Source organism: Branchiostoma floridae, unplaced genomic scaffold (assembly GCF_000003815.2).
Source record: "Branchiostoma floridae strain S238N-H82 unplaced genomic scaffold, Bfl_VNyyK Sc7u5tJ_1285, whole genome shotgun sequence".
Taxonomy (NCBI): Eukaryota; Metazoa; Chordata; class Leptocardii; order Amphioxiformes; family Branchiostomatidae; genus Branchiostoma; species Branchiostoma floridae.
Window position 1 is genome coordinate 91,634 of NW_023365693.1, and position 13,360 is coordinate 104,993.

Below are 13,360 nucleotides of genomic sequence, written 5' to 3' on the forward strand. Positions count from 1 at the left end.
TTACCTGTAGGATCTGCAGTGCCCTGCTCCATCGCCCACTGACCACACATAGCTGAGTCCTGTACAGGAGGGTCTCCAGGAGTGAGTGTGTGAGTGAGTGAGTGAGTGTGAGTGAGAGACTGAGTGAGTGAGAGACTGAGTGGGTGAGAGTGAATGAATGAGTGAGTGAGTGAGTGAGTGAGAGAGTGAGTGAGTGAGAGAGTGAGTGAGTGAGAGAGTGAGTGAATGAGACAGTTACCTGTAGGATCTGCAGTGCCTTGCTCCGTCGCCCGCTGACCACACACAGCTGACTCCTGTACAGAAGTATCTCCAGGAGTGAGTGAGAGCAGCTCTCTGCTTCTCCGGAGTACTCTGGACTCCTCAGGAACTCCAGGATCTGGCAGCACACGTTCTCTTTTGCCTCCACTGTGTCTTGTAGTGACAGGTACTGTGGAACAGGACAAAGGGAGGGGAATAGGTATCAATATCTAAAATTACAAAGTGCAGTATTCTCACAAGCCTTAGGGTTTTTCTCAAATCTTACAGCATAGGTGGTAAGTGGCGCAGGCTTGAGTATTGTGGTAGGGGACCGGGGGGCATCTTCCTCAATACAACCTACGTCGCAATGTGGAACTGAAGTGCTATCTTGTGTTATGATATGTTGTGTAAAATCAATGCAATTCAGCCTCTACGGGGGCTGCAAAGTTGATTGTAATAAAGTTTCAAAGCTTCCCCTTGAAAATGATTAAAATTATGATCTTCACTTCTACATTTGTACTTCTACATAATACAGGACAAAGTGCCTCACCACTCACAAACTCTAATTCCTGCATTTTAACAGTCAAATTTTCTGAAATAAAGGCAACAATCTTCACCTTTACTTCAAAACAACAGAAAACCACCCTATGTAAGTTGAAACATATACAAATCATGCTCAACGGTGCAGACAAGAACCCAGTGTTGAGTGGTGCAAAAAATGTATCTTATCAAGTTGCAACCCTTCTTTACATCTAGGTACATCATTACACACAAAAAACAACAACAAAGTACCTTCCACCAGATCCTGTAGGAGGGAGCGAACTCCACGGCCTGTTGGCACATCTCCAGTGTCTCGTCCCTGCCCGACCGCCGAGAGTACAGTTCCAGGTACTGCAGCCAGAGGGCCTCGCTGCACTCGTTTGCCTCCAAACCTCGGGAGAGCACGTTCAGGGCCTGGTCAAGCCGGGAGTTCTCATCTCTGAAAAATCATACTACTTCGTTATTAGATAAAACTGATGTAACACTGGACTACACCAACTTTATTGGATCTCAAATTGATAATTAAAAGAATGATTCTGAAACATCAACATGAAACCATTGTAAGTCTGGCAGGAAAGTCTGTACCATAGCACACAGTGAGCCATGTAAGATTTGCTCCCTGCCCCACCTTCTATTTTCATGTGGCCTCTTGCTAAATTTCATATTCAAATGTCCGAGAGGCTATGAAATAATTTGACATGGCTTGAATGTTACAGATGAAAAAAAATGGGGCCTTAAAACTAGTCATAATTACATTTATCTCTCATTATAGTGTTTTGACATTTAGAATGTGTTCAATGTTTTCACTTTAAGTCTGTTGTCTGACATACTAGGCATTGCAGATAGAACCTAGAAATATGACAGGTTCCCTTTGTCATCTTTCTGTTGCAAAACAGCAGCTGAATTTCACACACTTAGAACTGTCCTTAATATATCAATCTGCGAGGTGTGAGATGCACAATTTAAATAAAAACTTATATGGGTGATGAGTCTAGACAACTCACCCTGTGCCAGTCTTCAGATACTTGTGTGCCAGCCCGACCCACAGGTCTGAGTTCTGAGGCTCCTTCAGGGCAGCTGCCTCAAGACTCTCGAATGTCTCGCCTTCCGAGGCAAAGTACCGGAACTCCTGGTCTTCAGAAGGTGGGGAGGCTTTTTTTAAGATGTCTGTCGAGGAGATAAGATGAAAAAATGTAAGGAAACTTTGGAACAGAGCTTTAAATTCTTTCCAGTTGCTTGACTAACTACACACGTACTTTACTACCTGGATGTAGTACTAGTAGACACTCATCAACGTTTCATGCAAATTTATGCAAATAAGCATTCCACAGTAATACTAATTCGAATAATGGCTATCAATTAGAAAAAAAAGCATCCAAACAACATTGCTTATGACCCGTTTTCATTGTACGTGCAAAACAAGGATATATCAGAGATGGCAGACTTCACCCCCCTTCAGTCCTAAAACTGTCGTCTGGACACTCTGCAGCTGCAATAACTTGAATAAGTCTTCCAATCTCTCCCGTTCATCCTGTTCATCACAAGCTTCCTTAGCTCCTGTAGTTTTCTTTCTTTCTAAAAGTAAGTACCAGTCCTAAAATATACAACAAACCTGCAAAAAAGGTTTTCCAAAACTTTCTGCCATCCTCTGTCTTTCTCTCTCTCTAGTTACATTTACAAATGTAAGTACCAGTCCCAAAACATCCACACAGCTTTAGATACTTCAAACCTGCTGTAACTATTTGCAATACCTTTTCCAAACTTTCTGTCCTCCCCACTCCCCTCTTCCCTCAGTTTCTGCCTGTGTGCCTGAGCTGGCCTCCAGACTAACAAGCTGCGACTCACATATACATTCTCTCTCACACACACTCTCTATTTTTCACACACACACATACATGCATACACACAAACACTGCAATAAAGGTTTCGTAACTACCTTTTCCAAACTTCCTGTCATCCTCCTACCCATTCTCTTCTTCCCTCAGTCCCTGCCTGTGTGCCTGAGCAGGTCTCCAGACCCGGGGGTGCAGGAAGGTGGTGTGGGGAGGCACGTGTCGGGCGTGTTCATTCTTTCTAAATCTAGGTACCATTCCTAAAACATACTTTGCACCTACCTTTTCCAAACTTTCTGTCGTCCCCCTCTCCAATCTCCTCTTCCCTCAGTCCCTGCCTGTGTGGCTGTGCAGGTCTCCAGACCCGGGGGTGTAGGAAGGTGGTGTGGGGAGGCACGTGTCGGGCGTGTTCATTCACCTGACTCACACATACACACACTCTGTTTTCACACACACACACTACAATAAACTTTAAGGTTTTACTACTACCTTTTCCAACCTTTCTGTCCTCCTCCTCTCCAATCTCCTCTTCCCTCAGTCCCCACCTGTGTGCCTGTGCAGGTCTTGAGATGCACAAGCTGTGACTCACACACACATGCATGCACATACACTGCAATAAAGGTTTTACAACTACCTTTTCCAAACTTTCTGTTGTCCTCCTCCCCATTCCCCTCTTCCCTAAGTTCCCACCTGTGTGCCTGTGCAGGTCTCCAGACGCACAAGCTGTGACTCACACACACACACACATACACATGCATGCACACACACACTACAATAAAGGTTTTACAACTACCTTTTCCAAACTTTCTGTCCTCCTCCTCCCCATTCCCCTCCTCCCTCAGTCCCCTCTGTGGCTGTGCAGGTCTCCAGACCCGGGGGTGCAAGAAGGTTGTGTGGAGAGGGACGTGTCTGGCGTATTCTTTCATTCTAAAACTAAGTACCAGTCCTAAAACATACAACAAACCTGCAAAAAGGTTTCGTAACTACCTTTTCCAAACTTTCTGTCCTCCCCCTCTCCAATCTCCTCTTCCCTCAGTCCCTGCATGTGTGCCTGTGCAGGTCTCCAGAGTGCACAAGCTGTGACCCACATATACATTTTTCACACACATACACATGCATACACACAAACACTACAATAAAGGTTTTACAACTACCTTTTCCAAACTTTCTGTCATCCTCCTCTCCATTCTCCTCTTCCCTAAGTTCCCACCTGTGTGGCTGTGCTGGTCTCCAGACGCACAAGCTGTGACTCACACACACATGCACGCACACACACACTGCAATAAAAGGTTTCGTAACTACCTTTTTCCAAACTTTCTGTCCTCCCCCCTCTCCATTCCTCTCTTTCCCAAAAACCCACCTGTGGGCCTGTGCAGGTCTGTGCAGGTCTTGAGATGCACAAGCTGTGACTCACACACACATGCATGCACACATACACTGCAATAAAGGTTTTGTAACTACCTTTTCCAAACTTTCTGTCCTCCTCCTCTCCATTCTCCTCTTCCCTAAGTTCCCACCTGTGTCCCTGTGCAGGTCTTGAGATGCACAAGCTGTGACTCACACACACATACACATGCATGCACACATACACTGCAATAAAGGTTTTACAACTACCTTTTCCAAACTTTCTGTCGTCCCCCTCTCCATTCACCTCTTCCCTCAGTCCCTGCCTGTGTGCCTGTGTGCCTGTGCAGGTCTCCAGACCCGAGGGTACAGGAAGGTGGTGTGGGGAGGCACGTGTCGGGCGTGTTCGTTAACCTGGCTCACACATACACACACTCTGTTTTCACACACACACACTACAATAAAGGTTTTACAACTACCTTTTCCAAACTTTCTGTCGTCCTCCTCTCCATTCTCCTCTTCCCTAAGTTCCCACCTGTGTGCCTGAGTAGGTCTCAAGACGCACAAGCTGTGACTCACATATACACTGAGTCTCTCTCACACACATGCATGCACAAATACACTGCAATGCCAATAAAGGATTTGTAACTACCTTTTCCAAACTTTCTGATATCTTCCTCTCCATTCTCCTCTTCCCTCAGTTCCTTCTTGTGGTCCTGCGTAGGTCTCCAGACGCGAGGCTGCAGGAAGGTGGTGTGGGGAGGCACGTGTCTGGCGTGTTCGTTCACCTGACTCACAAGCAGCAGGCACTGGTCATTCTCGGACATCTTCTCTTTGTTTGGTCTACAGATCTTCTCTACGTATGACACTGTAGTGTAGGGGGATACAGAAAGAACATAGGTTATGATCTCCTTTTCAGACATCTCCTTGTTGATGGTCTACAGGTTCTAGGTTTGAAGCTGTTGATGTTTCACCAATGTTGTGCCCTTGGGAAAGGCACTTAACATGACTTTTCTCCTCCACTCATGTGGAAATGAGTACTTGCATGCAGCTGCAGTTAGGGCCTGACCATGTGTTTGAGTGCCACAGCTCACTTATCGAAAAGAGTTAGGGCACCTTCCAGGTGTGAATGGGTCGAAAAAATCTGTCTGGATATGCAGCTTGTACTGTTCAGTACAAACCTGGTGTGTTATGTCATGAGGCAGTTTACAGGGTGTGCAATACAGGGTTGTAGCCAGCCTGAAATCATTTTCAGTCCCCTTGATTTTGAATGGGAATCCTATCGAGCACCGAAGGCATGGCGTGACGTTGCACGTCATTTCTAGGGGGTCTGGGTCCCAGAAAATTTTAAAATCAACACCCTTTGAAACACTATTTCCTGCATTTTGAGGTGCAAATTTTGCTTGTAGACTAAGCTGTTCAATGGCATCTGTTTTGGTGAAGAAGAACACATGGGTTTCAGTTTTTTTATACCTTTACACATCAATTTTTGTCTGTCATAGGGGACGGAATGGGGAAAACTTTTTTCAGTCCCCAGCTGCAAAATTCCTTCAAAGGACTGAAGGACAGGTGCTGGCTACAACCGTGATGCAATACAAACAAACTGGTGCAGAACATACCTATGGCCTGCTGGCACTTGGCAGGGTCTGTAGTGTCAGTGACTCCCACCAGTGGTAGATGGTAGGACAGCAGGTCCTGATAAACTTCCTCTCCTGTAAACATGGCGTCCGCTAGGTGTTGCCTGGGGAGGGAGGGTACAACATAATGTTAGCAGGGTCTGTTCCATCATGATCAGTGACTCCAACTAGTGGTAGATGGTAGGACAGTAGGTCCTGATAAACTTCATTTCCTGTTAGCATCGCATTGGCTAGGTGTTGCCTGAGGGAGGAGACAGGGCAGAATCATTGTAATTTTCATATAATGATAATCTTTATTGCAAACTCATGCCCGAAGGCTAATTGCAAAAAATACATGTATGAAAGTACAATGATGATAATGATACAATAACAAAGTGGACATTAAGTGAAATAGGGGTCATACATGTAAACGAGTGATACTTCTAATCTAAAATGAATACTATTGGGTTTGATTTCTTTTATGTATGCAGTGGAGGATGAAATTCCTGACATTTTGGGAGACATAGAGGGTAAAGATATAAAAAGATATAAACAAAGAGGGTATACAATAAACTGATTAAGCCCTGTCACCAATCGAGAACTGAGCTCCGCCATCATGTCCAAATGGGTATTTTCCGCCAACAAACGGCCTACATCCTGGCAATTACTAGAGCTTAGGGTGATGTCAGATGTCAGCCAAAAGGCAGAGAAGACAATAACATAATATTTCCGGAATGATACACCGAGCCTGGTCCAATCTGGGAAAATACAGTCGACACACGGGTGATTTTGAAATTTGGCAAATCTTCAAATTTGGCTGACGTTCCCTTGAATTGTGACACAGGCTGTGCGTGCTGAACAGCCAAAATAGGGTTAGGTGCAGGTAGACAACAGAAATACCTGCACAGCTCCAATTTTACCTGCACTAACCTGCACATGCAGGTGGTATTTCGAGCCCTGTATATTAGAACCCAAAATAAAGATGATCCTCACCATCTGCAGTCCCCATCGTTACAGGTGCCCGTCAGGTGGAACCTACAGATCACCTGCTGCGGGTTGACCTTGTGACTGAAGGTCGCAGAGGTCAAGGGCAGCTTGGACTTGGTTCTGTAGTAGGGGTTGAACCTGGATGGAAAAGAGCATTTCATTGATTAATAACCAAACATTCAAGAAACTAAAATGTTAAGCCAGGAGTGTTACTTTGGTTCCAAATTGGGATGTACATTGTACACTTGTTTTCCAAGCCATTATTTAAAACTCAAAAGAAATGAAAAACAAGTCAACACTGACCTGTATGACCTGAAGTTGAGCAGGTGGCTGCTGTAAGGTCGGAGGGGAAGGGGCAAAAGGTCGTCTGACAGGTCAGTGGGGCCAGAGGTCACAGGGTCAAACCTCAAGTTTAAGCCCTGTGGAAAGGACAACAACAAACGTTATGAAGTTAAATCTAATGTCAAATAATATAAGCAAATAAATTTCATGTTTTCAGAATCATCCATCCATCCATATACTCTTAATTTCTTGGCCAAGAAAGATGACTTAATTAATGTTAGCAGTGTTAACTGTGCTTTTTCGGTATACAGACTTATGAGAAATTTGATTGTCCAAGGCTGTCTCCAGCAGGCTTTTAGCTAGGATTTTATAATAGGGAGTCCAAACTTATTGGTGAGTCCCGGCAAGTGACTACTGTAGGGGGGTCTGGGGGGCATCCACCTTCCATGGTGCAGAGTTTTTGATGATTTTAAGTTAAAACAGTGCATTCTAAGGTATCCTAAGAGGCAGAAATACTGTTACAGATGTCACAGTAGAAGACTGTGACCACAGATGATCTGGTAGCATCCCTGGTCAATCAGAATTTCATGCTTGTCAGATGATTTTCTCCCCAGTGTAAGGGCGTCCAGGGGCATCAAATTTCTTGTTATTCTAAGAAAAGTACGTCCAGATGACACGTTGACGCATGCCTGGCTAAAAGCCTGGTCTCCAGGACCTGTCCCTCTGTAATGGGAAGGAAAGTTCCTTGTTGGGACGGACAGAAAAATTCACCCCATCCATCCAAAAATCTTAATTTCATGGCATGTGTTAAACCTATTTTTGTCAGGCAAAATGACAATGAAAATTCACAAGACGGGTTCCAAACAATGAGTAGAACAAAGAATTTAAACCTGAAGACAGCCCTGGATCTACCTTAGACAAACGAAGTAAAATGTAGAATGATACAAACCTTGCAGACTGGTGTTTCTAAGACACTGTACTCCTTAAGAAACTGCACATTAGCAAGACTGCACATGGAGGGCAACTTCTTTTCCTTCTCTGTCTGGAGACGTCTTAATGTCTCCATTCCCTGGCCTGCAGGTAATCTCACATTTAAAGTCTTTTCCTCAGGTGTAGCAGCACTTTCCCTTTTAGTGTCTTGAGAACTTTCACTTTTAGTGTCTTGAGAACTTTCACTTTTAGCATCTTGAGAACTTTCGCTTTCTTGAGTCCTAGGTCTAAGACGTTCGCTACTTCTTCTTCTTCTATCGGGAGAAAGTAACTGCGGCTTCGTGCTCGGATTCAGTTCCAAAAGTGACTTCCTTCTCTTACTTTTGTTGTCTTCTGTTCCTTGTTCTTTATCTACCTCAAGACTACTACTACTCGCTTTCGCACTACTGGTGTAAGAAAGACTGATCTTGTCTTGCGTATAGTCTACTACAGGTTGTAAGACGTTTGTGGGTTGAAGATTCTCCTTCTCAACTTCCACCTTGGCAGATTCCTTATCTACTCGAGGTGCCTTGCTCTCCATAGCTTCTTTAAGTTGTCTTATCTTCTCGGCATACTCTCGCTCAAGTCTCTGGAGTCTCTCCTTTTCTAAGACTATAGACTGTGGGCTCATCCTCAGCTGAGCAGTTCTCTCAATCTTGGATTTTTTGTTTAATTTTTCTTCGGTCGGAAGAGGTTGTTTCCGTTTCAGGGTGACGGAGATTTCTGATAGGGTTACGGAAGACGGGGATTTCCCTGCTGCAATTCTGTATGAAATAAAGTTGTTTGAAGTTAAAGGGAAGAAAACAACATCAAACTTTTGAACTCAACATCTATGAAGGGTGAATCACACCTTTATGTCAAGTATAGGTCTCTTTGAAGTCTATTTTTTCTTCTTTTCAGTATTACTTTTGAAAAGAAAGAAAATAAAATCAAAGCATTCGCAGATGTCATCTACATGTACAATGACCACCAGTTGGCACATGATGTCTGGAGGTAGCATGGTTGTGGCCCTCTGCTATCTATATCTGAGTGGCTTGTTTCAGTCTAATTTTTACTTTTACTTTTCTTCTGTAGTTCTGGAGTCTGGTACTTGAGCAAGCAGGCTTAAACAAAGGTAACACTACTAGCACTAGAAAAACCTTACCTAGCCTTGTTGAGGCCCTGCACTAGTTGCCTCTGAGTGGCCTATTTCCAGTCTAACCTCTGCTGTACTGTGATAGCCTGTGCACTTTTTCTATCACAAGTTTTACCAGGCTTTAAACAAGGCAAAGTTATAAGCACTAAAAAAAAACCTTACCGAGCCTTGTTGAGGGCCTGTAGTAGCTGTTTCTGTGTGGCCTGTTTCCGGTCTAGCCTCTGCTGTACTGTGCTAGTCTGGTCCTGCAGACGCTTCACGAGGGCCTGGCTGCCAGACAAAATCTTCTCAGCAGCCTGAAGTTGCTCCTAATAAAGAAACAAGTCTAACATTAGATGGTTTGTATATATACATAATGTTGTGATGTTTCTTCATAATGTTTAAACAATCATCAGTCAACAAGCTTCAGCTCTATCTATCAATCATCAATCAGCAGGTGCCAAATTTAAAAATTACAAGAGAATCAAGCAAATTTTTCAACCAAAAATCAACCATCACATTGAAGAGTTCTTGGAGACCTACATACATATTTTTTTAATATCTAAAAATAAAAAAATGATCCAAGGAACACTGGGTATATCTTAGCTCAAAATGTCATTTAGAGCCGACAGACTCGTTGGCTGATCAATTTTCTTGTTTAGTGACGAGTATAAAGCATTTTTTTTCTTTCTAAAAAATAGTGTCTCTCATGACTATCTTAGTAACTCTACATTCTGAAGTTTTTCCTGACCTTTAGCTTCTGCACTTTGACCTGTGCTGCCCTGACAGTGCCCTCCTTGATGGTGACCTGTCGGGAGAGTTCAGCCAGAAGTCGCTGGTCTTTCCTCACGGAGTCACTGGGGAGGAAAACATTAGGGGTAAGGGTCAGAGTTCAGCCAGAAAACACTAAAGTAGGGGTAAGGTTCAGAGTTCAGCCAGAAGGCGCTGGTCTTTCCTCACGGAGTCACTGGGGAGGAAAACATTAGGGGTAAGGGTTAGAGTTCAGCCAGAAAACACTAGGGGTAAGGTTCAGAGTTCAGCCAGAAGGCACTGGTCTTTCCTCACTGAGTCACTGGGGAGAAAAACATTAGGGGTAAGGGTCAGAGTTCAGCCAGAAAACACTAGGGGTAAGGTTCAGAGTTCAGCCAGAAGGCACTGGTCTTTCCTCACTGAGTCACTGGGGAGAAAACATTAGGGGTAAGGGTCAGAGTTCAGAGTTCAGCCAGAAGGCACTGGTCTTTCCTCACGGAGTCACTGGGGAGAAAAACATTAGGGGTAAGGGTCAGAGTTCAGCCAGAAAACACTAGGGGTAAGGTTCAGAGTTCAGCCAGAAGGCACTGGTCTTTCCTCACTGAGTCACTGGGGAGAAAACATTAGGGGTAAGGGTCAGAGTTCAGAGTTCAGCCAGAAGTCACTGGTCTTTTCTCCCGGAGTCACTGGGGAGGAAAACATGAGGGTTAAGGGTCAGAGTTCAGCCAGAAAACACTAGGGGTAAGGTTCAGAGTTCAGCCAGAAGGCACTGGTCTTTCCTCACGGAGTCACTGGGGAGAAAAACATTAGGGGTAAGGGTCAGAGTTCAGCCAGAAAACACTAGGGGTAAGGTTCAGAGTTCAGCCAGAAGGCACTGGTCTTTCCTCACGGAGTCACTGGGGAGAAAAACATTAGGGGTAAGGGTCAGAGTTCAGCCAGAAAACACTAGGGGTAAGGTTCAGAGTTCAGCCAGAAGGCACTGGTCTTTCCTCACTGAGTCACTGGGGAGAAAAACATTAGGGGTAAGGGTCAGAGTTCAGCCAGAATGTCTCATTAATTCAACCAGCAGAAAAATTCTTTTATTTGACTTACTCTTAATTTCCCCCCAAAAAAGTTTTTTTTTTATTAGAAGACACGTTAAAAAAAGTTATCCAAATGTCTGGTAGATTATCAAAGCAACAGTAGATGGGGATCATCAAGGTAAAGATTTACACTTTTTGGAAAATCATCAAATTTTCATGGTTGGTTCATAGCTGGTTGAAGGGATTTTAACAAATGTAGATATGGCCACACCAATTTAAATTCTTGGTTCTCAGATTTTTTCAGAAAAACATTGGCGCGGTCGGTCGCAAATAAGTGCTCTGATTGGTTTATCAGCAGTATGTGCCCCTGGAATGGGTTTTTTTAAAGTCTGCAATAGCAAAACCTATATTACTTTTCTTGGGACTAAATGGGTCGAGAACCAACAAATCAAATTGGTGTGGCCTATAAGACTTGATCTTAAAAATCTGCATCCAATCAGTTTGATTGAATTGATCAACATCGATCCTAGCAAAAAATGATTACCCTGTTGGTACCAGGTCTTCTTTTATATCAATATTATTGAGAAAATCTTAAGTAAATGTTGTGTTTGTATACCTGTGTTTTTCCACTCTCCCCTCCCAGTCTGTTACACTTTTCTCTAGAAGGCGTTGCCTTAACTCTTCCTCCTTCGAGAAGTCTTCTCCTTTCTCCTCTTCCGTCTTAACTTCTCCAGACTCTGACTCATCAGTCTTGGGAGGACCAACGTCTTTAAGTTGTGTTTTGTCTTGAGGAGTCTGTTCCTCCGGTGTTGTGATGTCTTTAAGGGGTTGTTCGTCTTCTCTAGTCTCGACATCAGACACTGAAGGGGAGGCAGCAGCACTGGAGGGTTGGGAGCCTGAAGGGAGGAGAACATACAACATGTGGCCAGTTTGTTTGTTTGTTTGTATTGCATACCTAAAGCACATTAGTTAAAGCACATTATGGCATAACACACTGGGTTTGTACTGAACAGTACAAGCAGCATATCTGGACAGATTTCTTTGATCCACTCACACCGGGAAGGACCCTACAATTCATATCAGCCCTACTAAACAGTCCTATACAAGAATGCCAGTCTTTGCCACACAGGGCACATCCTGGTTAAATAAATAAAGTGAAAGTGTAAGCTGACTCAGGTCTGTTGCAGAGTTCTTTCCTCTGGATCTGCTTTTCTTCTGCTATGCACATCAGTCTGGCTTCTAGCTTTCTACCATTGTGGAAAAAAAAGTCATGCAAAAAGCTGTCAAACTTACAGGGTTTTCCTCAATTTATTTATTCAAGACATTTTCTCTGTATCACTTTTCCTTTCTCTCTGTCTCTCAAAAACAGGTTTCTAGAGCCTTAAGTGGTACTAACAGTTTCAATGAATCTATTAAAAGCAATGCACCAGAAGTAGAGATTTTCAACTCAAAAAATGATAACACAATCCACTAATAGTAGAGTTCAAAACACTTTTTATAGTCTTGTTTCACTCTGGGAAACCTCAGAAAATGCCGGTTTGCCCTATAAACATTTCAGGTTGCAGCAGGTCGAAGGCCGTAATCTAAATCTCAAATGAATTCTATAATACTCAACTCTTATGTTGAGTTAAGATCTGGTGTTACAACATTGATTTTGACCCTTGGTGCAGTAGTCCGCTCCGTAAGTAAGTAGCACACTGCACTGAGTTGCAAAATCTAAACACAGTCCAACAATAGCAACAACTTCTCCACCTTCCAGTCGACTCCTCTCCCTTCTTGCGATCTCCTCCTTCAGTCTGCGATACTCCTGCTGTTTCTCAAGGTCAAGTTTCACCAGGGCCTCCGGAGTCTTCGGGACAACTGGGGCTTTTTGTGGCGGAGGGGGGCTGGGCTTCGCTTTGGCAGCCTGGAATGTTGAAGAAAATTTAACAAAATTCAGACATGGCTACATCTTATCTCCTTCAACACTTTTAATTACTTGAATAAAGAGACTCTTTTTACACAACCATTACTTTATTCTCAACAATGTTTCGGTGACCGTCTACCACCTTCTTCAGGGTAATTCTGACTGGTTCACATTGTAACTGCAGGACAGGTGTCGCTGCTCACAGCATTCAATTACTTGAATTTTCGAGATACGTCTTAGACACTGGAAGGTGTATGTTCCACCTGCACCACTTACATCAGCGTCCCTCCTGGCGGCCTTCAGCATGTTGTCCAGCCAGGAGGAGCCAGCAGGCATCGCCCCCTCATCCTCACTCTCGTCTAACGGATTAAGGTTACCCCCCAAATAAAGGTTAACCCCAGATAAAGGTAAACTACTTACATCAGCGTCTCTCCTGGCAGCCTTCAGCATGTCGTCCAGCCAGGAGGAGCAGGCAGGCATCGCCCCCTCATCCTCACTCTTGTCTAACGGATTAAGGTTACCCCCCAGATAAAGGTTACCCCCCAGATAAAGGTAAACTACTTACATCAGCATCCCTCCTGGCAGCCTTCAGCATGTCATCCAGCCAAGAGGACCCGGCAGGCATCGCCCCCTCATCCTCACTCTGTCTAACGGATTAAGGTTACCCCCCAGATAAAGGTTACCCCCCAGATAAAGGTGAACCACTTACATCAGCGTCCCTCCTGGCAGCCTTTAACATGTCGTCCAGCCAGGAGGATCCG

The 13,360-nt window shown here is 44.1% G+C and overlaps 1 protein-coding gene across 1 annotated transcript; it reads right to left on the reverse strand.

Moving 5' to 3' along the window:
* On the reverse strand, positions 1 to 13,098 carry LOC118407306 (zinc finger C3H1 domain-containing protein-like). Its single transcript, XM_035807768.1, has 16 exons — positions 13,020 to 13,098; positions 12,446 to 12,599; positions 11,310 to 11,589; positions 9,673 to 9,778; positions 9,105 to 9,250; positions 7,788 to 8,571; positions 6,860 to 6,975; positions 6,563 to 6,694; positions 5,573 to 5,694; positions 4,606 to 4,821; positions 3,574 to 3,686; positions 2,892 to 3,027; positions 1,782 to 1,944; positions 1,030 to 1,216; positions 252 to 427; positions 1 to 73 (listed from the first exon to the last, which is right to left on the reverse strand). The coding sequence occupies exons 1-16, from the start codon at positions 13,077 to 13,079 to the stop codon at positions 1 to 3; spliced, it is 2,964 nt and encodes a 987-aa protein (XP_035663661.1). The 5' UTR covers positions 13,080 to 13,098.
* Positions 13,099 to 13,360: the final 262 nt, after the last annotated feature.

What these genes read in the sequence shown, in the direction of transcription:
- LOC118407306 (XM_035807768.1), bottom strand. Translation starts at nt 13,079, where the DNA reads ATGCCTGCCTGCTCCTCCTGGCTGGACGACATGCTGAAGGCTGCCAGG. An exon ending in TCAAAGTGCAGAAGCTAAAG is followed by an intron (nt 9,251 to 9,672) that starts GTCAGGAAAAAC and finishes TTTCTTTATTAG; the next exon opens with GAGCAACTTCAGGCTGCTGA. An exon ending in CCTACAGGATCTGGTGGAAG is followed by an intron (nt 428 to 1,029) that starts GTACTTTGTTGT and finishes CCTGTTCCACAG; the next exon opens with TACCTGTCACTACAAGACAC.